The sequence below is a fragment of the Elephas maximus genome, chromosome 8 (assembly GCF_024166365.1).
Source record: "Elephas maximus indicus isolate mEleMax1 chromosome 8, mEleMax1 primary haplotype, whole genome shotgun sequence".
Lineage (NCBI taxonomy): Eukaryota > Metazoa > Chordata > Mammalia > Proboscidea > Elephantidae > Elephas > Elephas maximus.
This window is the reverse complement of record NC_064826.1, coordinates 98,183,299-98,211,177: the sequence shown is the minus strand read 5'-3', so window position 1 is coordinate 98,211,177 and position 27,879 is coordinate 98,183,299. Positions and strand designations below refer to the sequence as shown.

The following is a 27,879-nucleotide window of genomic DNA, read 5'->3' as shown; positions in this document are numbered from 1 at the left end:
CTCCCCTGACCCCCTTGCTGCAAACCACATTTGGTCTTAGCCTTCTTATCTTCTGCAACCTCCTCCCCCCACCCCACACTGACAAACTCCATCTTGCTGGCTCTGTTCTTCAGGCTTTTGTTAGACCATCTGGAGAATGGGAAAGAAGACATCTACCTGTAGAAGCTAGAGAAAGGGGGCAAAATTCAGGCCAGCCTATGAAATCCACCTACGTAATAAAGTGTTGGGAAGACTAAGTGGGCGGAGTGAGGAAGAGAGAAGGAAATTGAGCAGGGAAGAGATGAAGGAAGAATTCCTAAGTGGAGTTGAGAAGGGAGGCCCTGGAGGAAATCAGAGTGAGGGATGAAGATGGAAGAGGAGTGGGGTTTCTATGTGTTGCTGGGGACTGCCTGTCCAAGACACTTAAGAGTCAAGCTCAGCACTCCCTTTAATGACCCTCAAACTGAGTTTCTTCAACACACCACTACCCTGAGAATGAACCCCATCGGACTACCCACACACAAAGCTCACATCAGCATTTAAAAAGCAAACTACCTAATCTGAAGACCACAATACAGTACAACTCACTCTGGCTGCTCTCCAGTGAAAAATCAGGATGGTTGCCAGCCCTAAATTCATGGAATAGATCCTTCATGACTTCAATCATTCTGCTAATATATTTGAGCCCCCACCATGGTGGTAAGCACATGGGACAAGCAGACTAAATGCTAATGCATGCCTAGACCCCAGTTCAAGTCCTGACCTCTAATCAACTGATTCTATAAACTCGGGGAGTCACTTCTCCACTCTGAGCCTCAGTTTCCCTATGTGCAAAATAAAGGGTTTAAACCAGACGATCTCAACTTGCGCCCAAACTCTGTGAATCTGTAATTCTAAAGCACAGTGTTGCAAACTGTTGGCCCACAGACTCACAATGTTCAAGTTTTTTGTTCCATTGAATTCATTGCTGACATTTAAATATCAAGGGATTTTTATGTAAAAATCCAATTTCCAGTTCACCTTAGAAAACCATCAGCTCTGTCTCCCTGGGCCTCCTTCCTGGCTGCTAGCAGTTGGTCTGCACAGTGGCCTCCCCTTTAGATGGATACGTGTGTGCAGTTGGCTGTAGTCCCCACTCTGCTGCCTTCACACATGGATTCAGACACCTAGTCCCTGTGGTCATTTGATTTCTTAAACCCTCTCCCAAGCCAAACCAAAACCAAACCAAACCCAGTGCCGTTGAGGCGATTCCGACTTATAGCAACCCTATAGGACAGAGTAGAACTACCCCATAAAGTTTCCAAGGAGCGCCTGGAGCATTCAAACTGCTGACACTTTGGTTAGCAGCTGTAGCACTTAACCACTACGCCACCAGGGTTTCAAGCCAAAGAGACCAGGAACTCTGCAAGCGAAAGTAGGATGAGGACTTCAGTGTACAAGTCAGAAGGTAAGAGAGAGAGTGAAAGAGCTCCAGAGAGGTGGCCAAAACCCAAGCATCCAGCAGAAGAGAGAGGATACCTCAGGGAGACTTTCTTACACTGATGGAAATGAGGGAGTAGTAGTCCATCTTGCTGTTAGACTCAAAGAAACCTGCCAAAAGGATTTTGCTTCCTCAACAAGCAAGTAAACTATTGAAGGACCTTGCCCTGGGGACAGAAACAACACTCTTTGGGCTTTACTCCAAGTCAGAAAGAATAAGCTGATGTCCTTTGGGGCCCCAGGTAGCTAATCATATTTTACGCAGTAATAATGCCAGGGATAATTGGTAAAGGCACAAACCTCCAGGGCCATCTATTAGCAGGATGGGTGAATTTAACTAGAGAGTTGTTTGAGCCTGCTATTGCTATTTTTACTTTCATAGATTTTAGCTAATACTAAGTACCCTCTCTAAACCAGTTTCCCTGGGTGGAGCAAAGAGCTTGTGCTTGGTTACTAACCAAAAGGTTGGCCGTTTGAATCCACCCAGCAGCATCGCAGAACTAAGGCCACTGAAAACCCTATGAACTGCAGTTCTACTCTGGCACATATGGGGTCAACCATGAGTTGGAATTGACTCAACAGTAACAAGTTTTTTTTTTGTTTTTTGGGGGGTGGTGGGAGGAAGTTTGTTTGTTTCTCTAAACTAGACACTATACTAAGCACTTTGTATACACCCATTTTACAGTCCCACTTAATCTACACAACCCTATTTTACAGATGAGGAGGCTGAGACTCAAAAAGATTAAGTAACTTGCCGAAGGTTGATTAGCTTGCCAGTGGTAGAACTTAAATCCATGTTTGTCTCAGACCAAAGTCCGTGCTCCCAACCATGCCATAAAACCAAACCCATTGCTGTCGAGTCAATTCCAACTCATAGTGACCCCACAGGACAGAATAGAACTGTCTCATTCAGTTCTCAAGGAGTGACTGGTGAATTTGAACTGTTGATCTCTTGGTTAGCAGCCAAGCTCTTAACTACTGCACCACCAGGGCTCCAAACCATGTCACACTGTCCCCCATTTAGACTCTGGCCTCTAAAGCCACCACCTTGCTGCCTCGGACAACCGGGACCAGCCCTGCAGTCATCTGAATGTCAGAATTAGACACTTTAACCCAGCAATCTGCCAGTCCTCTATTGAAAGTAGCCTTTTTGGAAACAGGTAGAAGCAAGAAAAAGCTTAAAAAAAAAAAAAGTGAAGAAACAAAACTATGAGTATTAATCTAGACTTAGCTGCATTCAGTTACAAATACAAAGGTTTATTTATTTTTATATCCCCAAGTATCTCTATTCTGGAACAAAACTGATTTTGTACCATAAACTAGCTAGCTGAGCTTCCACTGTTGTATTCTTGCTAAATATACCTAACCTGAATTTAATCACGAGGAAACTCAGACAAACAAAAATTGAGGGACATTCTATAAGTTTCAGGTCATGAAAGACAAAGACTGAGGAATGATCCAGATTAAAGGAGACTAAAGAAAAGTGGTAACTAAATCCAATATGTGATTCTGGAGGGACCCTGGACCAGAAGAGAGTCAATAGTAGGACAATAGGTGAAATTTGAATAAGGTGTATAGCCTAGACAATAGTATTGTACCAATGTTAATTTCCTGATTTTGAACTTTGTACTATGATTGTGAGAAATGTTCACATTTAGGGAATCTGGGTGAAGGGCATATGGAAATCCTTTGTTCTACTTCTGCAACTATTTGGAAATTATTTCAAATGGAAAAATTAAGATAATTTTTTAGAGGAGATGGGGCCAAGATGGCTGACTAGGTAGAAGCTACCACAAATCCCTCTTGCAACAAAGACTCGGAAAAACAAGTGTATTGGTCACATACATGACAATCTATGAACCCTGACCACAAAACACATAACTAAGGAGTTGGCCTGAGTGACAGGGGAGCGAAAAGCTGTACAGTAAAGCAGCGACCACTTCTAGAACCAGCATTCCCTGCCACAGCCTTGAGCCCTCGCGGTTCCCTGGTGCCAGAGTGGTTGGGCTGATCACAGCTTACTGATACGGGGCAAACACAGGACGTAGTCCTATTCACTAACCACCTGGAGTAACCTCGGCAGAGACTCAGCCAGTGCAAGCAGACTGCACACCAAAGCAGCTGGCAGGAGAAGGAGAAATCACGGGGAAGCAGAGACTGGTTTTGGAACCTGGAGCCAGAAAACCTTGGCACTGGGCTTTGGACTAGGAATGAAGGAGCTGATCATGGCTTCGTGAGACATGGGACTAGACACAGGTCTGACTCTCGCGGGCAATCTCCACCCAGCAAGAGCACGCAGGCTACACGCCCCTCTGAAATCTCAAATAAAACAGTTTTCACCAAACAAGGTAAATAACTTTGTCTATATTGCCAAGCTACTCTCTCCTATCTATCTCATCCCTCCCCTCCCTGCCCCAGGCAGCTTCATTAACATTGGAATTTCCTGGGCCAGGGAGTGAAGTGTTCTGCGGGTTTTTTTTTTTTTTTTCTAACCCATTCTCCTGGCCTGAGAGAAGCAGCAATTAACAATCCAGGAGAGAAAAATCCTTCCCTGAATTCCCTAAACTGGAATAATAATACACAACCAGCTTCAGCCAAGCAAAAGAGATCCACAGTCTCTGGCTTTCATCCCTACAGGGAACCAGGTGGCTATTATTAAGCAAAGGTAATTCTGATAGAGATCTGACTGTAATCTTTTTAACAAAGCAATGGAAAGACAAGTTTTGGAGCTCTGATACCTCTCTACCTATTAAACAGAGCCCTCACTGATCCACAGCAGGGAACTGAGGGCTAAAGCTCCACCAACACCACCTAGCCACTTGCTAAAGGGGTCTGAGGATAGCGACGCCTACCAATCTTTAGAGGTACAAGCATTGGGTGCCTAAGGTACAGCAGCGGAGCCCACCCACCAAAGTGCTCTGGGAATAGAGACACTCTTACCTCACTGACACATGGAGGAACACTGTCAGCATCCTGCCCTCCTCAGAGTGTGCCACCCTGCCGCTACTAGAATCTGGTGCATACAACCGTCACCGCTACTCTTCTAAGTTAATAGGTGACAGCCTACACCACACACTAGGTGACCCACAATCAGCACACCTAAGCTGATTCTATTCAACAATAGTGAGTGGACTCATAGGCTCATATATTTGGTAACTGTTCAAACCAGCCAGTAATAGGTCATAAATGATTCAAAGGCTACAACAATCAAGATAGCACAATCTAGTAGCCCCACTGGGTATATTGAAACAAAACAAAGCAAGAAGACTCAGTAAGCACATATAAAATAAATCATTACAACATCTTATAGATGGCTGGGAGACAGCAGTCAATATCTAATCACATAAAGAACCAGACCATGATTGCTTCTTCAAATCCCCAAATTAAAGAATCAACCATCTATACATATAACGCACTTCCAATCCAAATACCAATGTCATATTTTAAGGGGATAGAGAAACAAATCACTAATTTCACATGGAAGGGAAAGAACCCCCGGATAAGCAAAGCATTACTGAAAAAGAAGAAGAAAGTGGGAGGCCTCACTCTACCTGATTTCAGAACCTATTATACAGCTACAGTAGTCAAAACAGCCTGGTACTGGTACAACAGCAGGCACATAGACCAATGGAACAGAATTGAGAACCCAGATATAAATCCATCCACGTATGAGCAGCTGATATTTGGAACTCTCATACACTGCTGGTGGGATTGTAAAATGGTACAACCACTTTGGAAATCCATCTGGCGTTATCTTAAACAGTTAGAAATAGAACAACCATACAACCCAGAAATCCCACTCCTCGGAATATACCCTAGAGATACAAGAGCCTTCAGACAAACAGATATATGCACACCCATGTTTATTGCAGCTCTGTTTACAATAGCAAAAAGCTGGAAGCAACCAAGATGTCCGTCAACGGATGAATGGGTAAATAAATTGTGGTATATTCACACAATGGAATACTACGCATCGATAAAGAACAGTGACGAATCTCTGAAACATTTCATAACATGGAGGAAGCTGGAAGGCATTATGCTGAGCGAAATGAGTCAGAGGCAAAAGGACAAATATTGTATAACACCACTATTATAAGATCTTGAGAAATAGAAAAAACGGAGAAGAACACATACTTTTGTCGTTACAAAGGGGGGAGGGAGAGGGCTTTTTATTGATCAATCTGTAGATAAGAACTGCTTTGGGTGAAGGGAAAGACAACACTCAATACAAGGAAGGTCAGCCTAATTGGACTGGACTAAAAGCAAAGAGGTTTCCGGGATAAAATGAAAGCTTCAAAGGTCAGCGGAGCAGGGGCTGGGGTCTGGGGAACTTGGTTTAAGGGGACTTCTAAGTCAATGGACAAAATAATTCTATTATGAAAACATTCTGCATCCCACTTTGAATTGTGGCGCCTGGGGTCCTAAATGCCAACAAGCGGCCATCTAAGATACATCAATTGGTCTCAACCCACCTGGAGCAAAGGCAAAGGAAGAACACCAAGGTCACACGACAACTAAGAACTCAAGAGACAGAAAGGGCCACATGAACCAGAGACCTACATTATCCTGAGACCAGAAGAACTAGTTGGTGCCCGGCCACAATCGATGTCTGCCCTGTCAGGGAGCACAACAGACAACTCCTGAGGGAGCAGGAGACCAATGGGATACAGACCCCAAATTCTCATGAAAAGACCATACCTTAATGGTATGATTGTGACTAGAGGAATCCCAGAGACAATGCTCCCCAGAACTTCTGATGGCACAGGACAGGAACCATCCCCGAAGACAAATCATCAGGCATGAAAAGGACTGGTCAGTGGAGGGGAGAAGGATGCTGATGAAGAGTGAGCTAATTAAATCAGGTGGACACTGGAGAGTGTGTTGGCAACTGTTGACTGGAGGGGGGATGGGAAGATAGAGAGGGAAGATGGCAAAATTGGCATGAAACGAGAGACTGAAAGGGCTGACTCAATAGTGGGAGAGCAAGTGGGAGAAGGGAGTAAGATGTACGTAAACCTACATGTGACAGACTGATTGGAATGGTAAATGTTCACTTGAAGCTTAATAAAAATTAATTAAAAAAAAAAAAAGAATCAAAATCTTTCCCAAATGAAGATACAATCCTGGAATTGCCAGATGTAGAATATAAAAAACTAATATACAGAATGCTTCAAGACATCAGGGATGACCTCAGAAATGAAATAAGGCAATCTACGGAAAAAGCCAAGGAACACACTGATAAAGCAGTTGAAGAAATCAAAAAGATTTTTCAAGAAAGTAGTCAAAAAATTAATAAGCTGCAAGAATCCATAGAGAGACAGCATTCAGAAATCCAAAAGATTAACAATAAAATTACAGAATTAGACAACTCAATAGGAGTCAGAGGAGCAGAATTGAGGAATTGGAATGCAGAGTGGGGGAGGTGGAGGATAAGGCAATTGACACCAATATAGTTGAAGAAAAATCAGATAAAAGAATTTTAAAAACTGAAGAAACCCTAAGAATCATGTGGGACTCTATCAAGAAGAGTAACTTGCGTATGATTGGAGTCCCAGAACAGGGAGGGATAACAGAAAATACAGAGAGAATAGTTGAAGATGTGTTGGCAGAAAACTTCCCTGGCATCACGAAAGATGAAAGGATTCTATCCAAGATGCTCATCGAACACCATACAAGATAGATCCCAAAAGAAAATCACCAAGGCATATTATCATCAAACTTGCCAAAACCAAAGATAAAGAGAAAATTTTAAAAGCAGCCAGGGATGAATGAAAAGTGACCTACAAAGGAGACTCAATAAGAATAAGTTCAGACTACTCGGCAGAAACCATGCAGGCAAGAAGGCAATGGGATGACATGTATAGAGCACTGAAGGAGAAAAATTGCCAGCCAAGAATCATATATCCAGCAAAACTGTCTCTCAAATATGAAGGGGAAATTAAGACATTTACAGATAAACACAAGCTTAGAGAATTTGCAAAAACCAAACCAAAGCTACAAGAATTACTAAAGGAAATTCTTTGTTCAGAAAATCAGTAATATCAGATACCAACACAACACAAGGTCACAGAACAGAACATCCTGAAATAGGGAAATGAAAAAAATGCTCAAAACAGGGAATCATTGAAGTCATTATGTAAAAGATTACAATAATCAAAAAAGAGGGACTAAATACAGGAGGCATCAATCTTCCATACAGAGAGGAAAACAAGGTGATATAGGACGATACATGTTAGGTTTTTACTTAGAAAAATAGGGGTAAATATTAAGGTAACCACGAAGAGGTCTAACAATTCCATACTGCAAAATGAAAACCAAGATAAACATAACAACTAAGCAAAAATAAATTCAAATACTATGAAAAAGGGGAACACAATTTACAAAGAAAAACTTCTCAGCACAAAAAAGTAAGTGGAAAAATGAAATTGTTAATAACACACAAAAAAAGGCATCAAAATAACAGCACTAAACTCACACTTATCTATAATTACGCTGAATGTAAATGGACTAAGTGCACCAATAATGAGACAGAGAGTCTCAGACTGGTTAAAAAAAAAAAGTCTATATGCTGCCTACAAGAGATACACCTTAGACTTAGAGACACAAATAAACTAAAACTCAAAGGATGGAAAAAATATATGTATCAAGCAAACAACAATCAAAAAAGAGCAGAAGTGGCAATATTAATTTATGACAAAATTGACATTAAAGCTAAATCCACCACAAAGGATAAAGAAGGACACTACATAATGATTAAAGGGACAATTTACCAGGAAGATATAGCCATATTAAATATTTGTGCACCCAATGACAGGACTCCAAGATACATAAAGCAAACTTTAACAGAATTGAAAAGTGAGATAGACACCTCTGAAATTACAGTAGGAGGCTTCAACACACAACTTTTGGTGAAGGATAGGACTTCCAGTAAGAAGCTCAATAGAGACACAGAACATCTAATTACTACAATCAACCAACTTGACCTCATAGACGTATATAGAACACTCCACCCAACAGCTGCAAAGTATACTTTTTTTTCTAGTGGACATGGAACATTCTCTAGAATAGATCACATATTAGGTCATAAAACAAACCTTTGCAGAATCCAAAACATCGAAATATTACAAAGCATCCTCTCAGACCATAAGGCCATAAAAGTAGAAATCAATAACAGAAAAATCAGGGAAAAGAAATCAAATACTTGGAAACTGAACAATACCCTGCTCAAAAAAGACTGGGTTATAGAAGACATTAAGGAGGGAATAAAGAAATTCATAGAATGCAACAAGACTGAAAACACTTCCTATCAACACCTCTGGAACACAGTGAAAACAATGCTCAGAGGTCAATTTATATCGATAAATGCACACATACATAAAGTAGAAAGAGCCGAAATCAGAGCAGTGTCCCTACAACTTGAACAAATAGAAAGCGAGCAACAAAAGAATCCATCAGGCACCAGAAGAAAACAAATAATAAAAATTAGAGCAGAATTAAATTAATTAGAGAACAGAAAAACAATTGAAAGAATTAACAAAGCCAAAAGCTGGTTCTTTGAAAAAATTAACAAAATTGATAAACTGTTGGCCAGACTGAAGAAATACAGGAAAGGAAACAACCCAAATAAGAAATGAGATGGGCCATATCACAACAGACCCAACTGAAATTAAAAGAATCATATCAGATTACTACGAAAAATTGTACTCTAACAAATTTGAAAACCTAGAAGAAATGGATGAATTCCTAGAAACACACTACCTACCTAAACTAACACAATCAGAAGTAGACCAACTAAATAGACCCATAACAAAAAAAGAGATTGAAAAGGTAATCAAAACACTCCCAACACAAAAAAGCCCTGGCCCGGACAGCTTCAATGCAGAGTTCTACCAAACTTTCAGAGAAGAGTTAACACCACTACTACTAAAGGTATTTCAAAGCATAGAAAAGGATGGAATACTACCTAACTCATTCTATGAAGCCACCATATCCCTGATACCAAAACCAGGTAAAGACACCAGAAGAAAAGAAAATTATAGACCTATGTCCCTCATGAACATAGATGCAAAAATCCTCAACAAAATTCTAGCCAATAGAATTCAACAACATATCAAAAAAATAATCCACCATGACCAAGTAGAATTTATACCAGGTATGCAAGGTTGGTTCAATATTAGAAAAACAATTAATGTAATCTACCATATATAAATAAAAGACAAAAACCACATGATCTTATCAATTGATGCAGAAAAGGCATTTGACAAAGTCCAAAACCCATTCATGATAAAAACTCTCAGCAAAATAGGAATTGAAGGAAAATTCCTCAACATAATAAAGGGCATCTATTTTTTTTTTTTTTATACAAAGCCAACAGCTAATATCATCCTAAATGGAGAGAGCCTGAAAGCATTTCCCTTGAGAACGGGAACCAGACAAGGATCCCCTGTATCACCACTCTCATTCAACTTTGTGCTAGAGGTCCTAGCCAGAGCAATTAGGCTAGACAAAGAAATAAAGGGCATCCGGATTGGCAAGGAAGAAGTAAAATTATCTCTATTTGCAGATGACATGATCTTATACACAGAAAACCCTAAGGAATCCTCCAGAAAACTACTGAAACTAATAGAAGAGTTCAGCAGAGTTTCAGGTTACAAGATAAACAAATAAAAATCACTTGGATTCCTCTACATCAACAAAAGTACATTGAAGATGAAATCACCAAATCAATACCATTCACAGTAGCCCCCAAGAAGATAAAATACTTAAGAGTAAATCTTACCAAAGATGTAAAAGACCTATACAAAGATAAGTACAAGGTACTACTGCAAGAAACTAAAAGGGACCTACATAAGTGGAAAAACACACCTTGCTCATGGATAGGAAGACTTAACATTGTAAAAAAAAGTCTATTCTACAGGAGGACATCTATATATACAATGCACTTCTAATCCAAATTCCAATGACATTTTTTAATGTGTTGGAGAAACAAATCACCAACTTCATATGGAAGGGAAAGAAGCCCCAGATATGTAAAGCATTACTGAAAAAGAAGAACAAAGTGGGAGGCCTCACTCTACCTGATTTTAGAACCTATTATACAGCCACAGTAGTCAAAACAGCCTGGTCCTGGTACAACAGACACATAGACCAATGGATCAGAATTGAGAACTCAGATATAAATCCATCCACATATGAGCAGCTGATATTTGACAAAGGCCCAGTGTCAGTTAATTGGGGAAAAGATAGTCTTTTTAACAAATGATGCTGGCATAACTGGATATCCATCTGCAAAAAAATGAAACAGGACCCATACCTTACACCATGCACAAAAACTAATTCCAAATGGATCAAAGATCTAAACATAAAGACTGAAAAGATAAAGATCATGGAAAAAAAAATAGAGACAACATTAGAAGTGCTAACACAAGGCATTAACAGAATACAAAACATTACTAAAAATGACGAAGAGAAACCAGATAACTGGGAGCTCCTAAAAATCAAACACCTATGCTCATCTAAAGACCTCACCAAAAGAGTAAAAAGACCACCCACACACTGGGAAAAATTTTTCAGCTATAACATTTCCAACCAGTGCCTGATCTCTAAAATCTACATGATTCTGCTAAAACTCAACCACAAAAAGACAAACAACCCAATTAAAAATTGGGCAAAGGATAAGAACACGCACTTCACTAAGGAAGACATTCAGACAGCTAACAGATACATGAGGAAATGCTCATGATCATTAGCCATCAGAGAAATACAAACTAAAACTACGATGAGAATCCATCCCACTCCAACAAGGCTGGCATTAATCCAAAAAACACAAAATAATAAATGTTGGAGAGGCTGTGGAGAGATTGGAACACTTATACACTGCCAGTGGGAATGTAAAATGGTACAACCACTTTGGAAATCAATATGGTGCTTTCTTAAAAAGCTAGAAATAGAACTACCATACGACCCAGCAATCCCACTCCTCGGAATATATCCTAGAGAAATAAGAGCCTTTACATGAACAGATATATGCACACCCATGTTTATTGCAGCACTGTTTACAATAGCAAAAAGATGGAAGCAACCAAGGTGCCCATCAACAGATGAATGGATAAATAAATTATGGTATATTCACACAATGGAATACTACACATTGATAGAAAACAGTGAGCAATCTGTGAAACATTTCATAACATGGAGGAACCTGGAAGGCATTATGCTGAGTGAAATTAGTTGCAAAAGGACAAATATTGTATAAGACCACTATTATAAGAACTTGAGAAATAGTTTAAACTGAGAAGATCACATTCTTTTGTGGTTACGAGAGGGGGGAGGGAGGGAGGGTGGGAAAGTGTTATTTACTGATTAGATAGTAGAGAAGAGCTACTTTAGGTGAAGGGAAGGACAACACTCAATACAGGGGAGGTCAACACAACTGGACTAAACCGGACCCCTGCCCCTGCTATGCTGGCCTTTGAAGCATTCAGTTTATGCAGGAAACTTCTTTGCTTTTGGTTTAGTCCAATTGTGCTGACCTTCCCTGTGAGTCAGAATTTTATTCTACATTTTTCTCCAGCTCTGCCCAGGACCCTCTATTATCTCTGTCAGAGCAGTTTGTGGTGGTAGTTGGGCACCATCTAGTTGTACTGGACTCAGTCGGGTGGAGGCTGTGGTACTTGTGGTCCAGAAGTCCTTTGGACTAATCTTCCCCTTGTGTCTTTGGCTTTTTTCATTCTCCCTTGCTCCAGATAGGGTGAGACCAGTGGAGTATCTTAGATGGCTGCTCACAAGCTTTTAAGACCCCAGATGCTACTCACCAAAGTAGAATGTAGAATATTTTCTTTATAAACTACACTATGCCAATTGAGCTAGATATTCCCCAAGACCATGGTCCCTGCAGCCCTCAGCCCAGTAATTAGGTCCCTCAGGGAGTTTGATGTGTCTGTGGAGCTTACATGACCTTGCCTTGGTCAAGTTGTGCTGGCTTCCCCAGTATTGTGTACTCTCTTACCCTTCACCAAAGTTACCACTTATCTATTGTCTATTTAGTGTTTTTCCATCCCCACCCCTCCCCTCCCTTGTAACCATCAAAAATTGTTTCTTTTTGTACATAAACCTTTTCATGAGTTTTTATAGTAGCGGTCTCATACAGTGTATTTCCTTTTGTGATTGACTTATTTCACTCAGCATAATGCCCCCCCAATTCATCCTTGTTGTGAGATGCTTTGCAGATTCATCATTGTTCTTTATCATTGCATAGTACTCCATTGTGTATATGTACCGTAGTTTGTTTATCCACTCATCTGTTGATGGGCACCTAGGCTGTTTCCATCTTTTTGCTATTGTGAACAATGCTGCAGTGAACATGGGTGTGCATATGTCTATTCATGTGACTGCTTTTATTTCTCTAGGATCTATTCCTAGGAGTGGGTTTGCTGGATCATATGGTATTTCTATTTCTAGCTTTTTAAGGAAGCATCATATTGTTTTCCAAAATGGTTGTACCATTTTGCATTCCCACCAGCAGTCAATAAAAGTTCCAATCTCCCTGTAGCCTCTCCAACATTTGTTATTTTCTGTTTTTTTGATTTGTGCCAGTAATGCCAGGTGAGATGGTATCTTGTTGTGGTTTTGATTTGCATTTCTCTAACGGGTAGTGATGTCAAGCATTTCCTCATGTGCCTGTTGGCCACTTTAATGTCTTCTTTGATGAAGTGTCTGTTCAGTTCTTTTGCCCGTTTTTAAATTGGATTATTTGTCTTTTTGTTGTAAAGGTGCAGTATTTTCCTGTAGATTTTAGAGATTAGACCTTTTGCCAGATTCGTCATAGCCAAAACATTTTTCCAAGTCTGTAGGTTCTCTTCTTATTCTTTTGGTAAAGCCTTTTGATGAGTGTAAGTAGTTTAATTTTTAGAAGATCCCAGTTATCTAGGTTATCTTCTAGAGTTTGTGTGCTGTTAGTTGTGGTTTGTATCCTGTTAATGCCATGTATTAGGGCCTCTAGTATTAATCCTACTTTTTCTTCTATGATCTTTATAGTTTTGGGTGTTATATTTAGGTCTTTGATTCATTTTGAATTAGTTTTTTGTATGGTATGAGGTATGGGTCCTGTTTCATTTTTTTGCAAAGGGACATCCAGTATTGCCAATATTTATACTTTTTGAAAACCCATGTCTTTCCATGAAGAATTTGAAACTGAGTGCCCATTCAGGGTCGGGCACTAAAAGTTAGAAGGCTCATTTAGAAAAAAATTAAAATTGTCTTATCAATTGATTTCAGTGCACCGAGTATTAAGTGCTTGCTGCTGTGATCAACCCTGATCCATCAGTGGAAATGTAAGCTGGAATTCATTTCCTGGAGAAAAAACAATGTGGAATCATGTGAAGCCCTTCTTTTCTTGCAATGCACTACACCTTATTTATGAGGAACTAGACTAGCCAGAATTAAGACTTTGATAACTAGTATGGGCTTTCTTCTTCCCATAACTAAGGACAGGCAAGTTCTCCACTTGACCACTTTGAAAAATACTTAAATAAAATCCTCCTCCTCCAAGGTCAAAACTTTCCTATTTCTCTGAACTATGATTATAGAGACCAGAGTATGGACCTCTTAAGTGTAGTGACAGCTCTTTAAATGTTTGACTTGTTTTGCCACATCCCATAGTCTAGGAGCTATCTTTCTTTCCTGCTCCCATCTTGCAGTTCCAACTGCTTCACTGGAGATTTTCTGTAATGTAGCAGCAGTAGCAGGCTCAGCAGCTGGAAAGGGGTCTATATACAGGAGAAGAAAGACAACAGAGATTGCAAAGGACAGAGACAGAGAATGTTGATGAGGCTGGCAAAAGGAGAGTAGAATAAAAAGAAAGTAAGAATAGAAAGTGATGAGAATTACATAATATCATGAACCAGCTATTTCCAAAAGGAAATGTTGATAGTAGAAGGTGAAACTACTTTGGAAAAAAGAAAATTGTAAGGTTGTATTATGAATACCCACCAGAAAAAAATAGATATTTGGGTGGAGAAGGGCTGGCAATTCCTCTGTCCTTCAGTGGCTCTTTGTGATTTTTTTTTTTTTTTTCAATCAACCACACTGGCTGTCCTTGGCCTGCCACCTTGCCCACTGAGCAGTAAAGGAATGCAGGTGGTATGGGGTAGGGGAGGGGGCTGCCAATGTGGCGTGCCAGGACAGGTTTTTATTTTCATTTTCTTCAAGCTCTGTGGGTATACCGTACCTCGAATCCCCAGCTGCACTGTGGGTAATGAGAAAAATTATTGGTCTGACCTGGTCCTTTAATTTTTTTTGCCCACTCATAGCTTGAGCTTTCATTAGCTTTCATTTCTCATTAGGAGAAAAATCAAAGAGTGAGAATTAAACACCTCTTGATTTATTATCTTACTGGAAGTGGGAAGTTGTGGGTCTGGATGAAGGAAGGGCCAGCCAATGAGTAATCCAATGCAAGAGACCACTGTCAGCACGCAGCAACTAGGATCTTTCTCTTCCTTCTTGAAGACAATAGGGAGCAATGTAACCTCCAGAAATATTTTGAATCTCCACATTCTGGCCTCATTGATTTAAAATATGGCACTTTCCACAAGTAAAGATAACAGGTCTCAAACTACATTGGGTTTTTCTCTTTTCAAGCATTAGGGTTAGATTTGCACTAATCCTTTCAAAACTGCTTCCCAGCCCTCAATTATGTGGCTGCCCCCATAGGCTCTACTCTTCAGGTATAGAGAGTGTCCCCAACTCATCCAGTAATCTGCTACTACTTGTCAGGCACGTGTAGGTGTTTAACAAATGAATGGAATGGGTGCATCCATGCATGGTGAATGGTGGGTGCCTGCATGGTGAAATGGTGGGTGCCTGCATGGTGAAATGGTGGGTGCCTGCATGGTGAAATGGTGGGTGCCTGCATGCATGGTGAAATGGACTGGCTGGACTTAATTTGTCTGTTTGTGTGCATTTTTAATAATACCCTGCCTCACTCCAAAAAAGAAATGAAGCAATATTCATTTGTGTGCTAACGCTTCTGAATCAGGCAAGAGAACATCAATGCAGCCCATATAGCTTACAACTGGTTGAGACACAAAAGCAGTCATTGTGTGGTCACACAGCTTCCAGGGAACAGGGGCCAGCACGTCCTTCACAGCTGTGCACGGCCCTTTCTCCCATGTGGAGCTATAACGCATATTGGCTCTGTCATAAAATGCAGCTGCCCCCCAAGCTTCCAAGGCAGGAATTATAGGAGAATCTTCCTATGGAAAAAGACAGCTGGATATTGGTTCTCCAACTCTTGTCTCTTGAGTCGTACCACCCACCTGAGGATTACTCACTTTGTGTCATCAGACATGCACCCAGGGGACAAAAGAGCAATAAACCTATTTGGGTGCACTGTTTTAGACTCTGAGCCTACAAAAGCAGCATGGCACAGGGGGCCAGAGAGCTCGGCATTGCAGATAGAAGGAACTGAGCTGGAATTGTAGTTCTCGAAATTATGAGTTGCATGGCTTTGGGCAAATCATTTAAGTGATCCTCAATTTCCTCATCTATAAAATTGGAATACTACCATGCTTACTTCACACAGTTTGGGTAAGGCTTAAATGAATTAATAATATAAGTGCTTAACAGAGTACCTAGCATAAAATAAGAATTTAATAAATATCATTTTCCTAAAAGAGATACATTAGAGATAGTAATAGGGGCCGGGGAAAAGACGGTCATGCATATCATTACAGGAGTTGAGATAGACCAAATCTACAATCTGAACTTGCACTGACCAGCCAGCCTACAGGAAGCTCAGGAATGAGCAAAAATACTAGGAGGTGATCAGATGAGGCTCTTTAGAGAGACTAATCCCTGGGTGGTGTAACTGTTAATTCGTAGCAACCCTATAGGACAGAGTAAAACTACCCCACAGGGTTTCCAAGGAGCAGCTGGAGGATTCGAACTGCCGACCTTTTGATTAGCAGCCAAGCTCTTAACTACTGTACCACCAGGGCTCCTAAAGCGCTCAGCTACTAACCAAAAGGTTGAAGGTTCAAGTCCACCCAGAAGTGCCTCAAAAGAAAGGTCTGGCAATCTGCTTCTACAGCCATTGGAAACTGTATGGAGCACAGTTCTACTCTGACACCCATAGGGTCACCATGAGTCGGAATCAACTTGATGGCAACTAGTTGGTTGATAGGGAGATGGGGAGTTCTCAAAAAATCCCTTTTTTTCCTGTTCCTCTAATCCTTCAGCCCATTCCCTTACCTCTTGGGTAAAGTTTCTCTCTTTGGTGATATGTATAGTCCACCTTTTTCTCATATCTACTAGAAAGTTTAGTAACATGTTTAGAAAATGTCTTGAGATCCCTGAATCCAAAGAATTATTGGTCATGTTAATATAGTGTTAAGTAAACAGAAAACCCAGCAAGGAGAGTTCCATGGTGGAACACGACAGAAATTCACAGGAAGTGAATTATTCCCATCAAGGTGATGGTCTGGCCGGCTTTGGACTGTACATTAATGCTTCTTTCATGATTTTAGCCAATCAGACTCTCATGTTGATAGTGTTAAATTGAACTTGCTAACTTCAATTATTTTCTCAATTTTAATTATTCAGGTGCATCTTCCCAGAACCTGGAGAAATTTATAGAAAGGTAAGGGTTTGGGAGATGGATATAAAAAGTTGTTTTAAATTTTGTTTTTTGTTTTGAAAAATAAATGGAAACTCTCTGCTGTTACCCCACAATCACTTTCACTGAGCATCAATTGCTTATTGGTCCCTATCCCAACACCGGGATGCCTCTTCTTGGGCCAGTGAGCCTGGAAAGTGATTAATTTACATATGTCCTTTAAAAAGGATCATACAAAATTGGTAAAATTTAGGTCTGACAGAAGTTAAAAACGGAAAAAGAGAGCATGTCATATTCCTGTTTTATGAGCAAGTAAACAATTTTGTGCTCATTTTGGGCTTAAAATTCAGAAGTGAAACTCCGGGTGCCCAGAGTGGTGCCTTTGCCTTTTCAAAGTCGACTACAGACCCTTGGCTGTCAGGGTGTCCTACAAATCTGGGCCCTAATAACTTAGGTAATGCGCATGCCCTGACTGATGACAAATGCGATAAAAGATGCTAAGAAGATGACAGGGTGTCTGTCCTCCAGGGGCTTCAATCCCCTCTTCAATTTTATGCATTTATGTGGCCTTTCCCTAATAAGGAAGTGTTTAAAGACTGTAAAGAAGAAGGGGAAAGTGGAAATGGTGATTGATTACCACCAATAATAGTAAAAATGCCAAAAGTTTACCGAGAGGGTGGTAAAAGTTGTGGAGCCAGCCTGCGATCTGGTTACAAAGCTAGCTTCCAAGTGTTTGACGTTCCGATTTCATCTCTGGCTTTGCAGTTTGTCTAGGAACCAACTGTTGGACCACCCAGCCATCGTCATATATGCCATGATTGGAAATGACGTCTGCAATGGGTGAGTTATAGAGAAAGATTTTGAGTTCTTTGGCTCTAAGTTTCCCCCTCTTCCCTACACCACTCCACACCAATTCCACTCCATTATAGTAGCCTGCTATTGAATTAAATTTTTCTTAGAAGCAAGTCCTAGACACATGTGACATCAACAGAACAAACCTGTGAAGCTTCTTGAAACTATCTGATCCTTCAGTTCACAACTCTGGTGTCAAAACAAGTGGGTGTTGTGATCCATTATGGGTTGTATCACAAGAAATAAGTTAATACTAACCAAGACTCCAAGATTAAGGATCATGAAATTTTAAATAAAAGTAGGCAGAATCATGGTTGTCCCTAAAGAACACCTTCCTCACTCATATTCTGATATGCTTCCTCGCGTGGTAGAGACAGCATAGATTTACAGCATTTGCAAAGAAATTGTACATAACTCAAAGCCAATCTGATTAGTTCTCGTGGCCCATAGTAAGAAAGCAGTTTCATCAAACTGCTAATATTGGTGTTGCTGTTGTTGTTGTTAGGTGCTGCCAAGTTGGTTCCGACTCATAGAGACCCTATGTACCACAGAATGAAACACTGCCCAGTCCTGCGCCATGCTTGCAATCGTTGTTATTCTTGAGACCATTGTTGCACCCAGTGTGTCTATCCATCTTATTGAGGGTCTTCCTCTTTTCCACTGACCCTGTACTTTATCAAGCATGGTGACCTTCTTCAGGGACTGAGCTCTCCTGACAACATGTCTAAGCTATGTAAGACACAGTCTCACCATCCTTGCTTCTAAGGAGCATTCTGGTTGTACTACTTCCAAGACAGATTTGTTTGTGCTTTTGGTAGTCCTTGGTATATTCAATATTCTTCACCAATACCACAATTCAAAGGCATCAATTCTTCTTCGGTCTTCCTTATTCATTGTCCAACTTTCGCATGCATATGATGAGATTGAAAATACCATGGCTTGGGTCAGGCGCACCTTAGTCTTCAAGGTGACATCTTTGCTTTTCAACACTTTAAAGGGGTCTTTTGCAGCAAATGTGCCCAATGCATTGTGTCTTTTGACTTCTTGACTACTGCTTCCATGGGTGTTGATTGTGGATCCAAGTAAAATGAAATCTTTGGCAACTTCAGTCTTTAATATTGGTAGTGATTTCAAAATGTTGAATGCTTGAGTTCCCCACGATATTTTGGGAGGCCTCTCAAAATCTGTGCATGCCCCTAAGAATAGGCTACACATGTGAATACCATCTGTCCTGTGACCATGGACAAAGAAGAAAGTTGAGAAGAGCTGATCTAAAATAACTTTCCATTAGCCACCTACTCACCATTTTGCAGACAGAAAAGTAAGGCCCAGGGAGGGTCCGTGACCTGCCCAAAGCATCATGATCGATTAATGTCAGAGGTGGACTCGAACCCATGTGGTGCTAGAATTTGGACCATCCTACTCACTGCCCCAGCCTTCATTTTCCCATACTTCACTCACCAATTTTTCCAAGCCTGTGCTAAAAATAAAGTTCAATATTATTAGAGCACACTTGCTCCCACAGATACTGCCATGAGAGCCCTAGAATGCCTCTGGTGAAGGAGGTGTAGACATAATCAGTGAAGTGAGTTTGGAACAGGGGATACGAGAGATGCTTATGTTTCAGGCACTTTCTTGGAGCCCATTAGGCTGGTTTGCCACTCTCCCTAGAACCCCAAGTCCACCAAGTCTACACGCTAGGGAGCCAGGTCCCGACCTCTGTGACAAGCTACCAGAACTGTCTAGTAAATTGCAAACAGCCCCTAAGATCTGCCATGAGACAAGAGCCACACTGCTCTGTATCATTTTATGCCCACAGCAGCCCTGAAAGATAAATAGGATTGTCCCCATTTTACAGATGAGGAAACTGAGGTTGAGCAAGCTTACGAAACTTGCTTATGCAGCTACTGAGTAGCAGAGCTGAGAGCCAGACTAGAGTCTCTGACTCTAAGTTCAGTGTTTTTTCTATAACCCATACTTATTTGCTTTCTTTTATTCATTCACTTTTTTAAAATACATACCGATCACCTGTTATGTGCCAAGAGCTGTACCAGATTTTGGGATACAATGGCAAAGGGGCCACAGTCCCTGACCTTAAGGAGCTTAGGGAAGGAGAAGCATTGAGCTGCAGTCCCCCTACCTCCATTGCGAAACAGAACAAACCTGCGGTCAGACCAGCCGGTGCCCCTCCAGCCCCAGATCAAGCCAGAGGGGCACAGAGAGCAAAGTGGGTGTACTGAGTAAAGAACACTTGTGGAAACAGACTCACTCCAAAAGCCAAAATTCCCGAAACCACTTTTCCAGGAGAAATGGCTTATCCAGAGGGCCCTATGGCCCAGTCCTGCATTTCCTTTTCCAAAGAGCCAAAGGGCAGCTGGCATCAGCTGGCACTCCTGCCAGCCTCTCCCTGCACCGGGGATCTGGGCAGAGAAGCAGCACACATTTGGTGAAAGAAGAGAGCTGGCAGTGCGGGATGTCCCTGTGGTGCCCACTTTGTGGCTTTCTGCGGAGGGGTTAGAAAAATAAAGACAGATGGCAGCTACACCTCCCCATCTGCCAGAACGCCAAGGTGGAGGAGATGTCCCAAAATGAACAAAGTGAGCTCATAGAAAGCTGGAGCCAGTACGGAGTTGCATAACAAGTCCATCCTGGAACAAGTTTTGTGATATTTGCTTAGACTTTTTTTCTTCTCTTTCCTTTTCTTTTTTATGATGACGCTCGCTCTGACTGAAATAACACAGCTCGGTGGTGCTTTCTCAGTTCTCCAAACTCATGTAGGTTCTTAATAGTTACACATTAAATGACTGAAGGTAGAATTTGGAAGATAGCTTTTAGCATCAGGGATTCAAAAAAGACTATGGTATAAAAGAACTTAGCTTCCTCATTGTAACTCTACTCTATTTGGCCTAAGCTAAACCAGCTTCCAGAAACCCTGATGGCGTAGTGGTTAAGTGCTACGGCTACTAACCAAAGGGTTGGCAGTTTGAATCCGCCAGGTGCTCCTTGGAAACTCTATAGGGCAGTTCCACTCTGACCTATAGGGTTGCTATGAGTCGGAATGAACTCAAGGGCACTGGGTTTGGTTTTTGGTTTTAAATCAGCTTCCTTCGGACTTTGCTCATTACTGTCCTCAAAAGTGATATAACATGAGTGATCTCGAAGGGGCAAAATTCTTGAAGACTGGGCAAATGTGAGCTCCAGCAGCAAAACCTTTGGGTGGCAGGGGCAGGGGCAGGAGTGGGAAGTGGGAGTGGTCTTAAACCATAAAATCACAAGGGCTTCATAAGGGCAATGACAACCCTTCCCCAACATCCCAATCAGCAATTGCCGGAAGTGTGATAGATTTGTAAAAATATTAAACATCAGCCACATAAATTGACATAGTTCCATTTTTTTTTACAGTGGACATAGGAATGGTACATTCCTATGAATGAGCCAGGACCACCCAAGGTGTCAGCCTCCAACCCTTGTTTTTCTGCAATGCCAATGGTTCAGATGGCGTCCAGGGCAAGCAGATTGGCTTTGCATTAACAGGGAGCCTGCAAAGGTGTGGGCCGTCACAGACCCCAAGGAGCTCAGGCTGCCAAGGAACTATCCATTCTATCCATTCGAATGGTAGAAAACTTGCAGAGGAGAGAATGGACAGACTCCTGCTACTCAGAGGAATCTCCCTCCAGCCTCCTCAGTCAGAGGCATGGTGGCAAAAGGAATGATAAGGAATTTCCCAACCCTCCCCCAGTATGTTCCTGGCCACACCCACTTTTAGGAGACTCGGTATCTTTATGCATAGGGTAATGTGGACCTAGCGAGCCCCACCCCTTCGCATTCTGTGTAAAGATACCTCTCTGAGGGGGTGGAACTGGAAGCGAACAATGTGGTTCCAACTGGCCAGCACATCTATCATCTGGATGTTTCTAGAAAATGAATGCCAGCTGTGAGTGAGGTCTGAGTACTAAACAAAGACAATTCTCCACACATGAGCTCTGGTTCTGGGGAACGGGCTTTCTGCAGAGGCTATCTGCTTTCTTCCTTGAGAGGGGGTACATCTTTCTGGCATCCGACAGGTGAAATCTGGCCTGCCAAGGTAATGAAATGATCATGGCCAGCCCTGCACCCAAGTAATGAGGCTTAGTTTGCATGATCAGGCACAATTCATTAGGACAGGGACAGGCTTCTGAGCCACCCCAAGGGTCGAGGCTGCTTCTGTGTTCTGAGCCTGGCCACGTGCTCCTGGCCTGTGTGAAAGTGAGTTGATGGCATGGACTTCTCTCTCATCATTTTCCCTGGTGAAACCATCACAGCCCCAGGCTGGTTTCCAAATTTTTTCTTCCATAGTTCAATGCTCCTAGCCCCTCATCCCTCTATCTGCAGGACTGGTGTGAGCTGTCCAGTGGGTGAAGAGGGGTCCCAGGACACTGGGGTAGACAGGATGGTAGGGTGGACCTGACAATGGGCTCCAGAACACCTGGGTGGAAAATGGCTTGACCACTTTCAGCTCAGTCCATTCAGCTTCTGATTGACATCAGACAAGTCCTAGGAGATATTTCCCAAACCTCTGGGGTCTTTTGACACTGTTTCCCAAAATACTGGTGAGGTACATCGGCCAGGAATCAAACCCAGGTCTCCCACATAAAAAAATAGAAGGCGTAAACTCTACCACAGAACCACCACAGCCTCTGGTGGCACTAGAATCCTCCCGAAAATTGCCAGAGGAATAAAGGTACACAGATCCAAGGGGTATTGAGAATTTTTTAGGGACAGAAGCCAGAAAACATCTTCTATCACCTAGAAGAGAAACACCTACCACTTAGACCCTTTTCACCCTTGCCTGAGCTACCAACTGGTTAATTTTGTTATGCACATAAAGGGATACAACTGGCAATGCAGGTGGGTAAAGCATGTAGCTATACCTGATGAAGAAAAATGACTGGAGAGTGTTCCTTTAGCCACACCAAGCCTTCCATTTTGACTTCACTTAGTAATAAGCCATTTTGATTATGCATGCTTAATTTGTGAGGTGCAGTCTCATAAGTACAAATTAGCACAGATCCTTTGTTTATCATGAGAGTTGTGCCTCTAACCAAAATAATAAAAATAATAATGATTAAATAGGGAGTTTGGGAGACTTTGCTCCATCTTAACTCATCTTGCCTTTCTGCCGCTGGAGAGCCTTAGCTCAGCATAACTGTGCATCAAAGTGTTGTTGAATCAGCCACAAAAAAAAAAAAAAAAAAAAGTGAGGGTGCGAAGGCAATAATTGATAGACAGTGTGGGCTAGCTCTACCGATGACAGAAGACAGGATAAAACCCAGTTACTCTGGGCAGGTGCTCCTGGTCTGAATAAATCCACAAGGCAGCCGAGATCCCCTTGACATACAGGAGTCCTTCTGTGCATATAAAAATCAAGCCAAAAAGGCCTACCGACCTGTCTGAGTTACTTACTGTTGCTGTAATAGAAACATTGTAAGTGGTTGGCTTTAAAGAACAGAAATTTATTTTCTCACTGTTATGGAGGCTAAGTGTCCAAATCAGGGACTCCCATGCATATGCCCTGGGTGTTCCTTGGTTCCTTGTCTTGTAGACATCCCTCACGTGGCGTCTGTTTTCCCCTGTGTGTGTGCATTTCTGTGTCTAATCTGCTCTTTTTAGAACTCAGAAATTATTAGATTTAGAATCCACCCTACTCCTATATGATCTAATTAACATAACAAAGAAAACCCTATTTCCAAACAGGATCACACCCACAGGTGTAGGGATGAGGATTCCAACACATATTTCCGGGGGAACAATGTGGTTTATGGTGTTAACCCAAAAAACCACCCTTCTGTGCCCAGCAGATAGGCAACCTATTCTCAAATCCTTACTGGTGCCTTTTATGCAATGTAAGGGGATTTTTATTTATAAAGCGGTATAATCATTTTCACATTAACAAAAAATATGAATTTAGCATTCAGCTCTGCATGCTGGCATTTTATAAGAACACTTTTTTTTTAATAGGAAAATTCAGGTAACATATTATGTAGAGTAGAAGCACTTATACCAACCACAGCTGACACCCTACTGCTACCCAGAAACACTAGACTTGTGTACTTGTTGTTCATCACAAATTGGCTCATGTGACCTTCATGCCCCTGGTCAGCCTTGTCACCTCATGGATAGCAGCCAATCTGGGAAGTGATTTTATTTAACTAAACAGCTGTAGAGGAAAAGAGAAAGCTACAATGTTTTCTGATCCTCCTGCTAAAGCTTAGGTGGAGTCCACTTTTTTTTTTAGAAAGGTGAGTACAATGATTCACTGGTTTCCTAGGACTACCGTAACAACATGCCACAAACTGGGAGACTTACAACAACAGAAATGTACTCTCTCACAGGTCTGGAGGCTAGAATCAAGGTATCAGCAAGACAATGCTCCCCGTGAAGGCTCTAGAGAAGATCATTCTTTCCTCTTCCTAACTTCTGGTGGTTCCCAGAAATCCTTGGTGTTTCTTGGCTTTTGGCGCATAATTCCAGTTTCTTCCTCCATCTTCCCGTGACCTTCTTCCCTGTGTGTGTCTCTCTGTGTCCTCTCCTCTCCTTCTAAGGACACCAATCATTGGATTTAGGGCCCACCCCAATTCAATATAATTAATTACATCTGCAAAGACCCTATTTCCAAGCAGGGTCATATTCACAGGTTCCAGGTAGACATGAATTTTGGAGAGACACTATTCAACCCACTAGAGAATCATTATGTAAAGTTGGAATTTTAAGGGTGAAAAATAGAAAACAAGTCTATAGTGTCATTCCATTTTGGCCAACAATGAAAAGCAATGAGTAACAGGCAATTTAGAGCCTAAAAAGTAGATGAAAGCCTTAGAAAATTCTGTGTTCTACTCCCAGACTCATGTAGGCTAGTATCCTAATTCAAATTTGGTGTATCCCTGAAAGTATATACAAAAGTCAACTGTGCAAAAACTGAAAAATAATAGACTTACATGTTCAAGCTGAAAATATTCTTGCATCCCTATTTACACCTTGCCTTTTAAACAAAACCTTCGATGATGGAGTCCTACTATTTCGTACATTCTTTACTTTATTCTTTTCCAGATCAATTGATAATAAGTCAACCAGCTTAAATTCAATAAGTGTCTGACTGAGGATAAACATTTGCCACTTTTATTCACTTATGGTTTCCATCTTTGTTTCAAATGCTTTGGTTTTAGACCTGTGTTTCTTATCACTATTCTCAGCACTTTTTCCTTTGGTTTTTACTAATTTTTATGAAACTAGAAGAGAGAAATATAATTTAAAAATTCAAACATCCTCTAGAGAATACAAGCACTGCTGTATAGAGAAAGGCAGTGATGTAAAATGCAATTCTTTGTTGGCAGACAGTGCTGCAGGGCGATAGCCTGGCAGAGTCATCCATCAGGAAATGGAGGAAAGTACACATTCGGTGTAGGAAGGCGGGATGGTGGGATAGAATGTGGACACATAATGTAACATCATTTCTCAGTGAAATTCTGTTTCCTTAGCTGTGATAGATGTGAAAGATTTTAAAGACCAAGTTGCAGATCTCAAAGTATCAAATAAAGAGCAAGGAATATGAGACTCTTTAGCTTCCATTAATTGTGTGTATCAATCAGGATAGGTGAGGTTATGCTGCAGAAATAAACAACCTCTGCAATCTAGTAGCATAAAGCAACAAAAGCGTACTTCTCACTCACTCTACATGTTCACCAGGCGTCAGTGTGGGCCCCTGCTCCAGGACTCAGAATGGTTAACAAAAACCAAAACCAAACCACTGCCGTCAAGTTTGTGCTGACTCATGGTGACCCCATGTGTTAGAGAGTAGGACTGCTCCGTAGAGCTTTCTTGGCTGTAATCTTTATGGAAGCAGATCACCAGACTTTTCTTCTGTGGCATTGCTGGATGAGCCTAAATAGCCAACCTTTAGGTTAGTAGATGAGCACAAACCATTTGCACCACCTGGGGACCCATTGTCCATCCCAGTAGCAAAGAAAAAGAGTGTTCCAGAGGCTCTCATACCACCAAGCATGACACATGTCACTTCTGCTTATCAGGCAGAACCAGTCACATGGCCCAGACACACCCACAAGGGAATCAGAAAGATTGATACCATGTACCCGAATAGTGGAAGCCAGAATATTTTGCATATGGCACCAATAACCACTAGATTAAGAGCGTGTGAGTGCGCGCACGCACGTGCGTGTGCGTGTGCATGTTTCGGGTGTGTCTTGTATTTGGTACATCTATCCTTATAGTCTACTAAAATATTTTCTGGGTTTTTTTTTTTCACCAACAGGAAGACTGACCCAGTCCCAGAAATGACCACTCCTGAGAAATTGTACTCCAAGGTCATGGAGACTCTGAAGTATCTAAATTCCCACCTGCCTAATGGCAGCCATGTTATTTTCTATGGCTTAGCAGATGGAACCTTTCTCTGGGATCATTTGCACAACAGATATCATCCTCTCGGTATCAGTTTGAAGATTCTTTTACCCTCTAACATCACTAGATGTATAGTTCAGTGACTATAGAGTTCAATGTATATATACAGTTTGACGTTTATATAGTTCAAACTGTGTAAAAATACACCCAAAATGCTATCCCAGTTCATGGGTCATAAACAAAAGATCCCCCAGGGGCAGCATCTAAAGGTAAGTATCCAAAGGTGGACAGAGTCAGGGCCAAAGCCAGAAAGGGTAGAAGTGCTTAATAAAGAATTAGGACAAATTGAAAGGTAAGAATTTAAATCAGGAAGTATCTTTACCAAAAATGAAATCTAGGATAGGTTGATGAAACCCAAACAAGAAAAAGCAAGCCCAGAGTGAAAGGGAGGGATTTCCCCAAACTTCAGTGGGAATAAAAGCAGTGCCCCCTAGTGGTCAGTTAGGATTCACTCCCTGCTTCTATCCTCTCTTGTTGAGGCCCTTGGCTCTGAAATGTTGTCAAGGTCCCTAGGAAATTCTAATGGCTTCTCTAGCATTCCAGATACTTTAAAAATATTGTAAAAATGGTAGCGATTTACATTATGGAGGACTACTGTCATGCTGATCCTTAAAGTAACACCGTGAGGTAAATGTTTTAATTAATTCATTTCATTTTATAGATAAAAGAAAGGAGACTCAGGAGAAGTCAAGTAGCTTGCAAATATTCAGTTAGTGTCTAGTTTAACCATTTGCTCCACCTGGTTGCACAGCTCATTGTACATATAAGCTGGGTGTACCAGGGCTCTGCTTTCTGTGCTTCAGGGGAGTTTCTTTTTGAAGAAAAGTAATTATTAAGTACCCACTTTATGCCAGGCACTGTTCTAGGCATGGGTTAAACAGCAGCAGACAAAATAGTCATAAATCCTTGCCCACATACGGCTTATATTCTAGTGGGAGAAAGACCCCGAAAGTTTGTCAGATGGTGGTTAGTGTTATGGGACAAAAAATAAGGAAGGAAGGGGTTAGGAAGCGTTGGCCTCAGTCCTCCTTGAAAAATGTCTCCTGGGAGAAACCTAGGAGCCTCTTACTGATGGCTCCTGTACCAGTCAGTCAGGGAGACGGTGCTACCCCTTCTCTGATGTTGCCATACCGGTTTCCTTAGACCAACCCAAGCTAAAAGGCTCTAGAGGCCCAGTCCATTTCTTGAAAGAGTCAGGTGAGCAATTCAGAGGAGGAAGACCTGAAACTCAGTCCTTAGCACCCCCTTAGGGGGTTTTAGTGGAAAGCAGAATGTCACAGTTGAGGTCATCAGAGAGTTGTCACTTGCATATTTAATTTCTTTGTGCCTTTTCAATCTGCCCTTGTCCTCCTCCTGCAGCCCCTGTTTAAGCCAAACCCTACCTCCTCCCTCAGTAAATTCCACTCCTCTCCACAGGAAAGAACAGTAGGTAGCCTTTAACCAGCTTTCAAAGGACTCTCTCTGGTCTCTTGTGGGGAAAATAGTGGATACCCAGATTCCAGTCT

The 27,879-nt window shown here is 41.5% G+C and overlaps 1 protein-coding gene across 2 annotated transcripts in view; it reads left to right on the top strand.

Moving 5' to 3' along the window:
* Positions 1-27,879, top strand: part of AOAH (acyloxyacyl hydrolase) — a 257,138-nt gene that overhangs the window by 198,703 nt on the left and 30,556 nt on the right. For both annotated transcript variants that reach the window (XM_049893390.1, XM_049893392.1), the window contains 3 exons: positions 17,059-17,095; positions 17,837-17,911; positions 26,229-26,401. In XM_049893390.1, coding sequence (XP_049749347.1) covers positions 17,059-17,095; positions 17,837-17,911; positions 26,229-26,401 — 285 coding nt within the window. The remainder of the gene's footprint in view (positions 1-17,058; positions 17,096-17,836; positions 17,912-26,228; positions 26,402-27,879) is intronic.